The sequence below is a fragment of the Zootoca vivipara genome, chromosome 15, assembly GCF_963506605.1.
Source record: "Zootoca vivipara chromosome 15, rZooViv1.1, whole genome shotgun sequence".
In the NCBI taxonomy this organism is placed as follows: Eukaryota; Metazoa; Chordata; class Lepidosauria; order Squamata; family Lacertidae; genus Zootoca; species Zootoca vivipara.
Genome location: NC_083290.1, coordinates 16371452 through 16386428, shown reverse-complemented (window position 1 = coordinate 16386428; position 14977 = coordinate 16371452). Strand labels below are relative to the sequence as shown.

Below are 14977 nucleotides of genomic sequence, written 5' to 3'. Positions count from 1 at the left end.
CTCATCTCTCCCGATCTCACCTCCACCCCCTTACCTGTTCCCACCAGCTCCTCACATGGCCACCCCCTTCACACTGGCAGTCTGAGAAAAGCCACGTACGCACAGATCGCCTCAAGGCACTGCACAACTTATTTTGCCACCAGGGATGTGTTGCTGGCCACAAAGCCCAAAGGCCAGGTGGAGGGGATGGCTGTAGCATGCCCTGAGAAGCCAAGCAGGTAAGGCATGATCCGCAGGAAAGAAAGCAGGTGTCGCAGACCTGTTGGACGCAGAGGAATAGTGGGAGGAACCAGCTGGGGAGCCCCCAAAAGAAGGAGGCTCAGAGCCAGGGGGCTGTCGGTGGGACAACAATGAGTGGGCAGAGGGAGAAGACTGGGAAGAGGAGGTGACAGGGCTGAGTGAGCAGGGAGAGTCTGCGGCAGAAAGGAGTCAGGCAATGAAGAGTCACAGGTGTCTCCCGCTCCTGCAGTGACCAGCTCCCCTTCCCTCTTGTCTCCCAGAACCAGAAGAGGCATGAAGAGGGCAGAGGGGAAGTTGGCTTCATGCAGGCGCAGTCTCAGATTGCCTGGAGAGGAGGGGACCTAAGCATCTGTGGGGAGGTGGGGACCTTCCGTTTCAGCAACTGCTTCAGGGGGGCAAGATCTACCAGAAATGAGTTCCTGTGCAGATCTTGTTTTTGCTAAGAAAGTTTCCACACAGGAAACTTCGTCTGGGGTGAGGGTGGTTCCAATGGCTGAGCTTTCGAGTGTTGCTGAGGTGGTGTTTGTTCCTTCCAATTAAGTAGAAGCAGAATTTGAAAAGGTGTGCCAGACACAGCACAGTGTTACCTAAAACCTCCCTTTTCTTATAGCCAGGATCTTCCTAAAATGTTTAATCCCTTTCAGTCCCAGTCAGCCAAAATCCTCCTGCAACGCTTTCTCCTTTCAGCAAGAGTGTGGTGCCCTCCATACGGAGCTGAACTACCAATGGCCCATCTAATCCAGCATCCTGTTCCCAAATGTTGGGTGATAACGCCGAGGCCAGTGCCTCCCCCACAAGGCAGCTTTGCCCGGGATTCATCACTCCGGTGTCCCGCCGCGCTGATGTGACCCATATCCAAGGACATGAGCACACGACTAGCAGAGTCCAAACAGACTGAGCCTTGGGGTGTAACATCTAAGCCTAATTTAATGCGCACAAAATCAAACGTAACGTAACAAAGAAAATATCCCCCCCTTTCTGTCTTTCTTGTTATTGCAAAAGCAATAGCTATACAGAACGGAAACAGCGCATCTCACTTTCCGCTCACAAGACTCCAACAATCAGTGCTGGAATGTAAACACAGACATGTGACATGTACCAATCCCACATCTGCAGCACGGGAGGAATGGAATTCTCAACAGTGGCCAACCAGATGCCTGTGGAAAACAGTGGACCACAACTTCCATCAGTCACAGCAAGCATGGCCTGATGGTCAGGAGATCATAGAGCTGGAAGGGACCACAAGTGTCATCCAGTACAACTCTCTGCAGTACGAATCCACCTAACAGTTACACCCCCCCAGCCCACATTTTAACAGCTTTTTACACAAGAATATCATGAGGAACTTTGTCAAGAGCCTTACTGAAATTGAGATACACTTCCCCTTAATTCAGCTATGGTTCCATGGCCGGGGGCTCTAAAATTCCTGGCATCTAATTATTTAGAGGTAATTTTAATCTGTTTTAATATTTTAATTTTTGCATGTTTTAAACGGCCTCGGCCCGGTATACCTGAAGCAGCGTCTTCACCATCATTCAGGCCGGACACTGAGGTCCAGCTCCGAGGGCCTTCTCGGTGGTGGCGCCGGCCCTGTGGAACGCCCTCCCGTCAGATGTCAAGGAAATAAAGAACTATCTGACTTTTAGAAGACATCGAAAGGCAGCCCTGTTCAGGGAAGTTTTTAATGTTTGATATTTTGTGTGTTTTAATATTCTGTTGGGAGCCGTCCAGCCAGATAGGCGGGGTATGCATAATAATAATAATAATAATAATAATAATATGTTTGTGAATTTTTCTCCATTTTATTGGTTTACCTTTTTGTAAACCACTTTGAGGGTTTTTTAAACAATCAAGTGGTATGTGTGTGTGTGTGTATAATGAATTAAATAAATAAATAAAGTTGTTTCGTTATCTTTCTTTTATAGTGAAATACTACTTTTTCAGCTAAGCATGGAGAGAAACAATGAGAAGAAATCAGCAATTTGAGCCTCACTTCCAGAAACAGGAACCAATATTGTCACCATGCTGGCCAGGAAGCTTCCAATAAAAGGCACAGTAGTCCTGAAAAATAGGACGTTTCCCATATGCAGTGAATAAGATAATGCCTGTGTGTGTGTGTGTGTGTGTGTGTGTGTGTGTGTGTGACTGAAGACAAAGACAAGACCTGAATAGTCAGGAGAACAGCACAGAAAAATATGGGAATAAAACATTTGGCAGTAGCGGATTCCCTGCAAGGAGACAGCGAACAACGGGTAGCAATACTCAAGAGAAGGGGGAGCACGGAAGCAACTCACTTATTTCTAGCTGCCTTTGGATCCTGCCCTTGCAGCGCTCCCGGTAGTCAGACTGGGTGGCGTTGTACTCTGACATCACTTCCACAAACTTCCGGGACAAGGTGGAATGCTGGGCGGGTGGGGGGAGAGAAAACATGGCTGCCATCATTTTCCAGAACGGTAAGCATGTTAGTCTGTCTGCTGCAGGACCGACAACCAGGCATCCAGAGATCACAATTGAACCCACACCAGACACAAAATGTGCCTAGGGAATTTCAAAAACCGGCACCAAGAGGATTCTATGACAATTGATTTACAGTGGTGCCTCGCAAGATGAATTTAATTCGTTCCGCGAGTCAATTCGTCTTGCGAAAAATTCGTCTTGCGAATCGCGGTTTCCCATAGGAATGCATTGAAATGTCTTTTTTTTGCCCATAGGAACGCATTAATTAAATTTCAATGCATTCCTATGGGAAACCGCGATTCGCAAGACGAATTTCTCGCAAAACACATTTGTCTTGCGAGTCACCATCAGATCGCAAGACACATTTGTCTTGCGAAAAATTCGTCTTGCAGGGCATTCATCTTGCGAGGTACCACTGTACTTCTGTTTATTTTATTACATTTATTTCCTCTAAGGAGCTCAAGGTGGCGTACATAGTCCTCTACCCCGTTTTATCCTTACGAGAAACCCATGAGGTAGGTTAGACTGAGAGCGCAAGGCTGGCCCAAGGTCCCCCAGCGGATTTCTTGGCTGAGTGGGGATTCGAACCCTGATCTCCCAAGGTCTTATTCCCGCACTCTGACCACTAGACCACACTATCCATCAAGCCCCCGCTCTTAAGAAAACCTCCTTCACACACAACATATCCTGCAATTCATAGCGTTTGCAATGGGGCAGAGGAAGAGCAGGTCCGGGAAGCCCCCTTGTGGGGTGTGTGGACCCTCGACAATTGCCCTCAGGAGTCAGAGCCCTGGCACCAGCACTGACCCCTTGGCCATGTCAGTTGGGGGGCAGATGGGAGCTACAGCTCCCGACCCACAACACCTGGAGGGCACCAGGTTGCGCCTCGCTCCTCTAGACGGCCCCACCTTGTTCTACTCCCGATACCCTTGCGTAATTCAGGAGAGAAATAAAAGGCTGAAGCACGGAAGAGCAGAGCATCCCACCCACCCGCTGCTTCCTGCTTTCCGCCCCGGCTCAGGAACCACATTTCCTTGCCTCTGATTAAGGAACAGGCGGCTGCACAGCAAAACATTTTCACACTTGCTCTCCCCATCTGCTCCATTTCGGGGAGTCAAAGAGAGAGAGAGAGAGATGCTGTTTCTTTGGAGATTAGCCTTGGCTGTTCATCATCCTGTGACGGGGAGGTGGGGGGGGGGCGCGATGACTTGGATCTGGCTTTGTTTGTTGTGAAGACGAGCTGTTGGTGCCCTTCAGCATCCACAAAGGCTGGGAAGAGGGGAAAAGTCAGGCTCTTCCTCCCCAACCCCCTGGGAAGGGGAGGCATCTCACGAGGAGCCACCCCCCCAAACCAGCTGCTTCGCCCCCTCAGCCTTAATCCAGCCTTCCGCTTTGAAACTGGACCAGAGATGGATGAATCCCTCCATTTCAGCTGCTCATTTCTCAACCCTGAGTTCAGCTCTTGTTTTGCATCTTTTTCACAGAATTTGTCAGCACTTTTCATATGCCGTTTTCCCCCCAATGGGCACATTCTTGCAAAGCGATTCCCCTAAAATATCACAAGTTCTTGTATGTTGCATCAATTTATTTATTTGCTGAATTTATATCCCCACCTTTTCTTTTTCCAGGGGGCTCAAGGATGGTATATGCCAGTGGTTTTCAATCAGTGTGCCGTGTCATCCTGGGGTGCCTTGAATGATGGTCAGGGGTGCCATGGGCAACTCTGGCCTCTGGCCCTCTTTCTTTCTTTCTTTCTTTCTTTCTTTCTTTCTTTCTTTCTTTCTTTCTTTCTTTCTTTCTTTCTTTCTTTCCCTCCTTCCTCTGTTGCCCTTTTGTGTCTCTGCCTCCCAAAGGTTTGCACAGCTGTTTATTGCAGCAGCCCTGGCTTTAAGCTCTGTAGGCAAAGGTTGCCTCTTGGAGGTAATAAAATAAATAAATAATAATAATAATAATAATAATAATAATAATAATAATATAGTATTTATACCCTAGACAGCATCTTAAAAAGCAGAGACATCACCTTGCCGACAAAGGTCCGTATAGTTAAAGCTAGGCATCCCCAAACTGTGGCCCTCCAGATGTTTTGGACTACAATTCCCATCATCCCTGACCACTGATCCTGTTAGCTAGGGATCATGGGAGTTGTAGGCCAAAACATCTGGAGGGCCAGTTTGGGGATGCCTGGTTAAAGCTATGGTTTTCCCAGTAGTGATGTATGGAAGTGAGAGCTGGACCATAAAGAAGGCTGATCGCCGAAGAATTGATGCTTTTGAACTATGGTGCTGGAGGAGACTCTTGAGAGTCCCATGGACTGCAAGAAGATCAAGCCTATCCATTCTGAAGGAAATCAGCCCTGAGTGCTCACTGGAAGGACAGATCGTGAAGCTGAGGCTCCAATACTTTGGCCACCTCATGAGAAGAGAAGACTCCCTGGAGAAGACCCTGATGTTGGGAAAGATGGAGGGCACTAGGAGAAGGGGACGACAGAGGACGAGATGGTTGGACAGTGTTCTCGAAGCTACGAACATGAGTTTGACCAAACTGCGGGAGGCAGTGGATGACAAGAGTGCCTGCCGTGCTCTGGTCCATGGGGTCACGAAGAGTCAGACACGACTAAACGACTAAACAACAACAATTTATACCCCACCCACCTGGCTGGGTTTTCCCAGCCACTCTGGGTGGCTTCCAACAAAAGATTAAAAATACATTAAAACAGTCATTATAAACTTCCCTAAACAGGGCTGCCTGAGAGGTACCCCTCTTAGGGGGCAGAGGGCCAGCTTAGAGACCAAGGGCCGCGGCAGAAGCTGCCCAGAGGGATCCCCAGGAAAAGGGGAGAGGAGGCTGAAAACGGGTGAGAGGCTGCCAGCTCTGAAGCCAAGGGGTGACATAACTGGGCTCCTAGCCCCTCAGGGGTACCGCAGAAATAATCTAGTTGACTACGGGAGCTGTGGACTCAAAGGGACTCCTCGTTTAATTCCCACTACAACCCTGTGAGGCTGAGAGGCAGTGACTGCCCCCCTCCCCAAGGGCAACCAGTGAGCTTTGTGGCTGAATTTGAACCTGGATCTCTCCTGGGTCCTAATCAAACACAATAACCATTGCACCACACTCACTCTACACATTTTTATTTGGTACACACTTCCCCTAAAGCGCGGGTGGCGCTGTGGGTTAAACCAACCTAGCAGTTCGAAAGCACGTCAAAGTGCAAGCAGATAAATAGGTACCACTCCGGCGGGAAGGTAAACGGCGTTTCCGTGCGCTGCTCTGGTTCGCCAAGAGCGGCTTTGTCATGCTGGCCACATGACCCGGAAGCTGTCTGCGGACAAACGCCGGCTCCCTCGGCCAATAGAGCGAGATGAGCACCGCAACCCCAGAGTCAGACACGACTGGACCTAATGGTCAGGGGTCCCTTTACCTTTACTTTCCCTAAAGCAGTTCCTTTTAGTACACCTTGCTTGGCATGAGAGCTTCGTAGTCGCAGGAGGGGAAATTCAAAGGGGAGCTGAATTTTTGCCTTTTGCTTTGTTTTGGAAGAGCGAACGAGGCAGCAGTATGTTGAAATGGAAACCACAAATGGAATGTGTCTCTTCCCCCCCCCCAAAAAAAAACACCCCAAAGAGAATTCAGAAATATTGGATGAAAGATTCCTAGGTCGACAGGACAGCACTGAGGAGAAATTTGAACAGACAACACCCAGCTCACAGCGCAGGGGACCAATTCCAACAAGCTCCAAACCAGCAGTGGGTGGGGCTGAGGCAAAAGTGGGCTGAGCAAAAGATGCAAATTTTTCTTTTGTATGTTCCAGCTGCAAAAAAAACAGCACCCCATCCTCTGTCCGCAGAAGCACCATTGCAGATTTGAGGGCACATCCCAGTTTGGCTGAAGCACATGAGGAGAGGGTGGAGCTGGGCCACTGAGTGTCCGAAGGGCCAGATGGAGAGGATTTGGGGGGCCATGTTCATCACCCCTGCCAGTGGTAGGAAAACATCCAGTGCCAAGATTTGGTGTTTTTCAATGAAAGGACGTGACAGAAGTTTTACTGTTTCTTAAAAATAAATTATGCGTGGTGTGGAGGAAGTGGAAAGAGAGAATTTTATTTTTAAAGCATTAAAGGCCAGGCTTGCAGACAAAATCTTCAGGAGGTGTCTAGTCGTATAAACCATAAAACAGAAGGAATGTAACAAAACTGATTTTTATTATTTTTAACTGTGAAGTTCAAAATATAAGCATCCAAGGGGGTGTAAGCCTGCCGAGTTCTGCTCAAGAGTAGACATACCGAAATTAATGGCGACTAACTTTGGGTAGAAATCAAATACAGCTCCATCATTTTATATTTCAAAATTTAAATGTTATCTGTCACAAACCACAACAACGCCAGACCTTTGGGTCTCTCGAATGGAACCAATCAGCCAGAGGAGAAAGGAAGGACTATCTCAGAGTGCCGTTGACTCTCTTTCTTTGGAGGTTTTTTTTTTACAGAGGTTGGATGGCCACCTGTCAGGGATTCTGTAGCTGTGATTTCTGCATTGCAGGGGGCTGGACTAGATGACCCTTGGTGGTACCTCCCGACACTACAATTCTATGATTCTATGACTACGAACAACATATTGCGACACATAAGATTTCCAAGTGCCCCGAACCTCAGCTTGGAAGTTCACACCAATGGATGTTAATCTATGGAACTCACTGCCACAAGAAGTAGTGGTGCCCACTGGGTCATAAGGCTTTAACGGGGGCTTAAAAGGAACTCGTAGACCAGGCAATGAGTAGGTAACAGGGCCACCCACCTGGGTCTTTCTTATTCTCAAATCTGCTGACGATCTGTTGAGCCCCTCCTCCTGCTCGATGCTCTGCTCAATACCTAAGGGGGAGAGAAAAGCAGATCAGACATTCAGAGGAGAAAGGGGGGTGTTGAGAAACAGATGGGACTCTCTCTCTCTCTCTCTCTCTCTCTCTCTCTCTCTCTCTCTCTCTCTCTCTCTCTCCTAGCCTGCCTGATGCCCATTTCAGACTAGGTTAAAAATAGCTCCCCGGAAGGCAAAAGACTATCTAGGAGCATCCCTAAAACTGCCCCAGCAAAGTCAGCACACTTGCGGGCCTGCATTTGCACCTCATTTAATTTAGAAGGAAAAGCAAAAATCTGGACCATGAAAGATGAACCCTGCCGCCCAAATAAAGGATGCAAATCTGTATTACCTTTTACAGGTAGGTAGCCGTGTTGGTCTGGCGTAGTCGAAACAAAAAAAAATTCTTTTCTTCCAGTAGCACCTTAGAGACCAACTAAGTTTGTCCTTGGTATGAGGGTTTGGCCTGTTTGTCCCAATATAGAGAGCTGAAGGGCCTGAACCTGGGTCTCAGAGCCTGCAATAAACCCACACGCCAACTTTGCTGCCACATACACCATTACGGGCCCCAACAATATCAAACATACCATCTCAAGACTATTTAATTGCTCATCTTCTAACATTGCGTATGCCATCAAATGCCAGCAATGCCCTTCAGCTCTCTATATTGGACAAACAGGCCAAACCCTACGCCAAAGGATAAATGGACATAAATCTGACATCAGGAATCACAAGACAGAGAAGCCAGTAGGAGAACACTTCAATCTCCCAGGACATTTTATACAAGATCTCAAAGTAGCTGTCTTATTACAAAAGAATTTCAGAAATAGACTGGAAAGAGAAGTTGCTGAACTGCAACTCATTACCAAACTTGGAACCATGGAGAGACCTGGCCTGAACAAAGACATTGGATTCTTATCTCATTATACATGATAAAGCTATCTTTAGCCATCTCACCCCTTGCTTTTTCCTGTAAGACAAATTGCTGTCGTTAACAGTCATCAACGAGTTTCCACACCTATCAGTCAAACACCCATTCCCACCACCCTCCTGAGAATACCCCTCCCCACCCTCACACTATATATAAGGGTCTGGAGACTTCTGCTTCAGTGTATCTGAAGAAGTGTGCATGCACACGAAAGCTCATACCAATGACAAACTTAGTTGGTCTCTAAGGTGCTACTGGAAGAATTTTTTTAAAATTGTATTTCCTTTTGTTATCTCCAAGCAGAGAGAGGAGAAGAGCTGCCCTGGTTCTGAGATCTCCAGCACAGCCAAAAGGATCTTGGAAGCCATGAGGACTCAAAATCTTGAAAAAAAAGAAGGCAGACATTCCCACGACACCCTTGACTTGCAGATCATTTTCCACTGCCCCATTTAGGGTCTTCCTCCATTCTGAATTGGAGAATGACAACTTGCTCTGTAGGGCACAGATGCCCCTGTTACCCCCCAAAGTTACGCTCAGGCAGAGATCTGGGCAGCCATTTCCCACAACACCTCTGAGCATGAGGACTAGAAACTTGAAACACAAGCCGAGTTTCCCAGGAAAATAAATCTTAAGCCTCAAAATATGGCCCCCTGCACTAAGCTTGCCACCAGAGTCTTGCAGTTCTATCTCCTGCCATGTCCACCTAAGGCTGGCCATGCTACCTGCCTCTCTCTGATGTGCCTCAAGTCAAGAGACAGGGGGGGTCGGAAGCCAAACCAGCCCCTGTGCGAGCAGATACTCACCCTTTAGCTTGGAGCGCACTTTGTTGGCTGTCTTCTTGATGTCAGACATGAGGTCCTCTAGCTCCTCCTTGGTTTCTGGAAGGCAGAAGAGGCAGGAGAAGATAAGAACACCATCTGAGCCTGCTGGATCAGGCCAATGGCCTCACCTACTCCAGCATCCTTTTCTTACAATTCCCAAACAGATTCCCGGAATGGGAAACCCACAAACAGGAACCCAGGCAGAAGAGCCCTCTCCTCTCCTGCGGCTTCTAGCAACTGGGATTCAGAAGCCCTGCTGCCTCCAGCCATGGAGCCAGAGCACAGCCATCATGTTTCTGAGTCCTTGACAGCCCTCTCCTCCTCCATGAATTTGTCAAATCCTTTTTTACAGCCATCCAAGTCGGTGCCCATCGCTGCCTCCTGTGGCAGAGAGTTCCAGAGTTTAATTATGTGCCAAGGGAAGGACTTTCTTTTGAGTTCTTAGGAATGCTTGTGGATGACCATAATTGCACCCTGATTTCACAGCTGGATTTTGGCCCTGTTGGAATCGGTCCCTTGAACTGCGATGAGTGTCGGGCCAGGCATCCCTGCTTAAATTTATCCTCCAGCCTTGTGCTGGCCAAATCCTGCCACCCTAGGGATCTTTTCTGGCCAAGTCCCTTTTGGGATCGGATGCATGTTCAATTTGTGGTCCACATTTTAACACAAACATGCCTTGTTTGCACTTCCCAAAATCTACACCGAACCTGCAAAATGAGGTTCTCCTTTGGAATCCACCCTCCTTCCACAGAGTTCTCCAGCCAAACAAGACGTACCCAAAATGCATATGTTAGGGGAGAGCGCATAATAAATATAAATGTAGAGAGCCAGTGCAGTATAGTGGTTAGAGTGTCGGATTTGGACCTGGGAGTCCAGGGTTCAAATCCCCACTTGCCATGAAGCTCAGTGGGTGGGGACCTTGGGCCACTCAGCCTAGCCTACCTCATAGGGCTGTAAAGGTAAAGGGACCCCTGACCATTAGGTCCAGTCGCGGATGATTCTGGGGTTCCGGCGCTCATCTCGCTTTATTGGCCGAGGGAGCCGGCGTACAGCTTCCAGGTCATGTGGCCAGCGTGACTAAGCCGCTTCTGGCGAACCAGAGCAGTGCACGGAAACGCCGTTTACCTTCCCGCCAGCACGGTACCTATTTATCTACTTGCACTTCGTGCTTTCGAACTGCTAGATTGGCAGGAGCAGGGGCCGTGCAATGGGAGCTCACCCCGTCGCAGGGATTCGAACCGCCGACCTTCTGATCGGCAAGCCCTAGGCTCAGTGGTTTAAACCACAGCGCCACCCACGTCCCATTATAGGGCTGTAGCGGGGATTAAATGAGGAGGGGGATGAACCAAGTATGCCACCTTGAGCTACTCGGAGGAAACAATGGTGGAATAGTAATGCAATAAAGAAATAAATGCTTAAAGAAAGAATGGGGGAGGTGGGGAAGAAGTCCTTCCCTCCAACTCCTTCTCCAAACCAGACCTCACTGCACAAACCTCTATTATTCCCCCTCCCATCTTGCCCATCAGCTTTTGCCTAAGCCCAAAAGGTGCAGCCCTGCCTCGCAGGGGTGGCGCGCTCCAGCCCCCTTGGATTGCTCTGCTTGAACTTTTCCTGCAGCTTCCCCAAGCTGCCTGGCGCTGGAAGTGCCAGGTGCAAGCCTGCCCCCTCCCTGCCCCCTCCGCAACCCACCCTCCCTCGGCCCGGAGAGGAGATAATTGCCGTCACCTGGAACTCTGAACATCGCCAACGTAACCAAGCAACGCTGGCAGAGCAGCCAAGTCAGGGTGGCACAGAGGAGGCAACGGGGGGCACGGCGAGGTCTCTGCACATTGCACTGGCAGCCTCGCGCCGAGACTCTCCGCTCAGCTCAGAGCATCTGTGCAGGGCCTCAGACGCCCGAGGTTACGCTCAGCCCTCTGTGAGGCCGAAGGGGATTGCAGTCGAGCTTCCAGCGCATCTCCTTTCCAATCAGCATGCTTACACACTGTCCTACAAAGAACCCCTTTGCCAGCCTTAGAGTATTTCACCAGAATGAATGAATAACTTTATTACGGCCGGAGACCACATTAAAAACTTCCATAAACAGGGCCGCCTTCAGTTGTCTTCTAAAAGTAAAATAGTTACTTATTGCCTTGGCATCTGCTGGGAGGGCGTTCCACAGGACGGGTGCCACTACCGAGAAGGCCCTCTGTCTGGTTCCCTGTAACCTCACTTCTCGCAATGAGGGAACCGCCAGAAGGCCCTCGGTGCTGGATCTCAGTGTCCGGGCTGAAGCTTTAAGATAAGCTGCCGCAGAGAACTGGCCCTGGGTCGCTCGGGGAACCGGGTTTAGGGACTTTCAAACGACCTAGTTTGACTCAGGGGAAGGTCTGTGTCTGTAGATCTGAACGGAGAATCTGGCGACCGTCCAGGTTGTCTTCTGATCTTTGCCGAACAGGAGCAGGTTGTATATTTGCTTTTCCGGGAGGTCAGTTAGCCTCGCCAGCATGGAATCAAGGATCTCCCTACGTGCCTCTTCATAGAAGGGACATCTAAAAAAATAGATGCTCTGAGCTTCCTATTTTCCCCAATGAACAGACGCAGAGTTTTGGGGCATATGGAACTTTTTTGTAGTATCCTTCCGGGACCGGCGAGGGCAGGGCCGAGCTTCTGGCGAGTGTGAAAGCCCTTCTTGCGTTTTGGGCTAAGAGGAAGGAGAGATAAGCTGCCAGAGTGGCTATATCTCTCTCTGTTTCTCCAATTTTATGAGTATTTTACCAACTTGGAATAGTTTGGCAAAGGTTCAGGGAAGGGCAAGCAAAATGATCGAGGGGATGACTCCCCTATGAAGGAAGGTTGCAGCATTTAAGAAGCAACAGGATGGATGGTAATAAAATTATGCCTGACATGGAGAAAGTGGATGGAGAGATGTTTCCCTCCCTCTCTCCTAACCCTAGAACTCGGGGACATCCAATGGAGTGGAATGTTGCAGGATTCAGGGCAGATAAAAGAAAGGGACTTCCTCACGCAGCGCAGACTGTGGAACTCACTGCCACTGGAGGCAGTCGTGACCACCAACCTTTAAAAGAGGGCTGGACAAATTGATGGAGTATTAAGGCTATCGATGGCTGCTAGTCATGATTGCTATGTCCTTCTTGCAGAGTTTGAAGCAGCTTCTGAACGCGACAGAAGCTTGGGTCTTGTTTGGAGGTTTCCCATGATGGGCATCTGGGCGGCCATTGCGAGAACAGGACGCTGGACTAATTCACATGAAAATGCTGCTGAATTTTCATGAGAACCCTCCCCATTTTTAATGCAAGCTGAGCCCTTCTGTGGCACAGTGGGTCAGTGCATCTGGCTGTTAACTGAATGGTTGGTGGTTCGAGCCCACTCAGGGATGGCTGTGGGCAGGATGGGGTTAATAATAATAATAATAATGGTAAGATTTGTTCATTCTACCCCCATCGTTCTGTCCGGACACTGAGGTCCAGCGCCAAGGGCCTTCTGGCGGTTCCCTCACTGCGAGAAGCCAAGTTACAGGGAACCAGGAAGAGGGCCTTCTCGGAAGTGGCACCCGCCCTGTGGAACGCCCTCCAAGCAGATGTCAAGGCAATAAGCAACTATTTTACTTTTAGAAGACAACTGAAGGCGGCCCTGTTTAGGGAAGCTTTTAATGTTTAATAGACTATTGTATTTTAATATTCTGTTGGAAGCCGCTGCCCAGAGTGGCTGGGGAAACCCAGCCAGATGGGTGGGGTATAAATTATTATTATTATTATTCCTGCATTGCAGGGGGTTGGACTAGATGACCCTCGGGGTCCCTTCCAACTCTACAACTCTTATGATGTGGAATCCCAACTGAAGTAGGGGAAACTGAGAAAAGCCTCCTTCGTGTGCCCCCTCCTCGAGAGGTCCAGAGGGTGGCAACACGAGAACGGGCCTTCTCTGCAGTGGCTCCCCGCCTGTGGAATGCTCTCCCCAGGGAAGTTCGCATGGTGCCTTCATTATACACCTTTAGGTGCCAGGCAAAAACATTCCTTTTTAACCAGGCCTTTGGTTGATCTGATTTACATCCTATGTCCTTTTAAAATGTGTTGGGGGGGGGGCTATTGGGTTGTTTTTATTTTTACTTTGTATTTTGTTGTTTTATATCTTGATTCTATTCTATGAACTGTCCTGAGGAAACCCCCCCCCCCCAGGTATAGGACGGTATATAAATTCAATAAATAAATAATATTGGCAAGATTTGTTCATGCCTGCTTCACACTCCAGCAGTTTTAAATTGGCTTAACTGTCAAGGGTGCCCTTAAACTATCGGGGAGTTGCAGTTTGACAGGGATCCCGAGAATCCTTGGTAAAAAAATAAATAAACCCCATTCTCTCACTTTCCCAGAGCTTCGTAAAGAGAGAAAACAACGCATGCCCAATTTACCCTTGCATAAAAATACATTTATGTGCTATTAGGGGACACTTGCTGAAAAAGTGGCCCGTTTTGCCTTTAGAGTGGCAATTTTCAGGAGAAAAGTTCGTGGCGAAGCCAAGTTAAATTCTTCAGGGGAACAAACTCTTATCTGACAGAATGTCTGGTTTGCACAATTATTTTAAATGCACAATGTATTATATATTCTGCTATCTCTATTTTGCTTCTCATAAGGTCTTTGGCTCCACAAATAAACAATAATATCCATTAGTTGGCAGCAGCACTCCAGGGGTCCAGGCGGAGCTCCCTCCCAGCCCTGCCCAGAGATGCCAGCGGGGAATGCCAAGCAGCGTTAAGTTTTCACCCACACTGAGTCAGCCCATGCAGCCAGTATTGTCTACTCTGACAGGCAGCACTGCTATTTTGCTATACAAGAAAAAGGAGAGGGGGCGGAATGCACAGAAGCCAGTAATTAACTCCCACCCTGCAGGGAGAAGAAAATAATTAAAGGGCAAATCCTCATTGCAAGCGGGAGAATGCCTTATCTTTAATCTCTGTTGAGCTCTCAGAAGACTTCAAGAGCCTAGCGTTGAATCTGAGGATTTTCCTTCCATGGCAGAACTCCCTCCCTCCCCATGCAGAGCCCCTAAATCTGTTCTGAGTCCCCCCCCCCAACAGATTTGGGGATGTGTGGGACACACACTTAGTGCAGCGGCCCTGGGTGTTTTATATTACGATGATGCAATCTTACTATAATATCACATTCCTACAATTACTCATAAAAATTGCAGTCAACAGGAAGCAAAAGAATAGGACAGGGCCTACAGACAAGAAGAGGCTCCACCAATGAGCTGTGGCCTTTCCTCTACAAGCAACCCAAGACTCTAGTCCTCATTGCTCTCAATTAATGGCTGGTTTAAACAGGTATATAGGAAACTGGCTTATACTGATCAGGCTGAGGCAGGTGTTCTGCTACCTTTCCCTGCTGGATCGAGAAGATTCAGTCCTCAGCGTAGGGGGTTGGGACCTTTGCACCACCACCCCAGTTGCTGTTGAGCTCCGTCTCCCATCAGTCCCAGGCCAGCAAGGCCAACAGCAAAGGCTGAGGGGTGTCTTCATACAACAATACCTGGAGATCTGTCATTCCCCCGCCTGCTGCCTCCATGCAGAGGACAGCAGCATCCACTGACTTGCTCTTTGCATCCTATCAGGCAGCTGCTAACTAAAATTACAGGTGAAACTCGTAAAATTAGAATATCGTCAAAAAGTGCATTTATTTCAATAA

At 48.6% G+C, this 14977-nt stretch overlaps 1 protein-coding gene across 2 annotated transcripts in view; it reads right to left on the bottom strand.

The window, feature by feature from the left end:
* STX1A (syntaxin 1A) overlaps positions 1 to 14977 on the bottom strand; it is a 42257-nt gene that overhangs the window by 12308 nt on the left and 14972 nt on the right. For both annotated transcript variants that reach the window (XM_035139470.2, XM_035139471.2), the window contains exons 4-6: positions 9276 to 9350; positions 7488 to 7561; positions 2535 to 2643 (exon numbers count right to left, since the gene is read on the bottom strand). In XM_035139470.2, coding sequence (XP_034995361.1) covers positions 2535 to 2643; positions 7488 to 7561; positions 9276 to 9350 — 258 coding nt within the window. The remainder of the gene's footprint in view (positions 1 to 2534; positions 2644 to 7487; positions 7562 to 9275; positions 9351 to 14977) is intronic.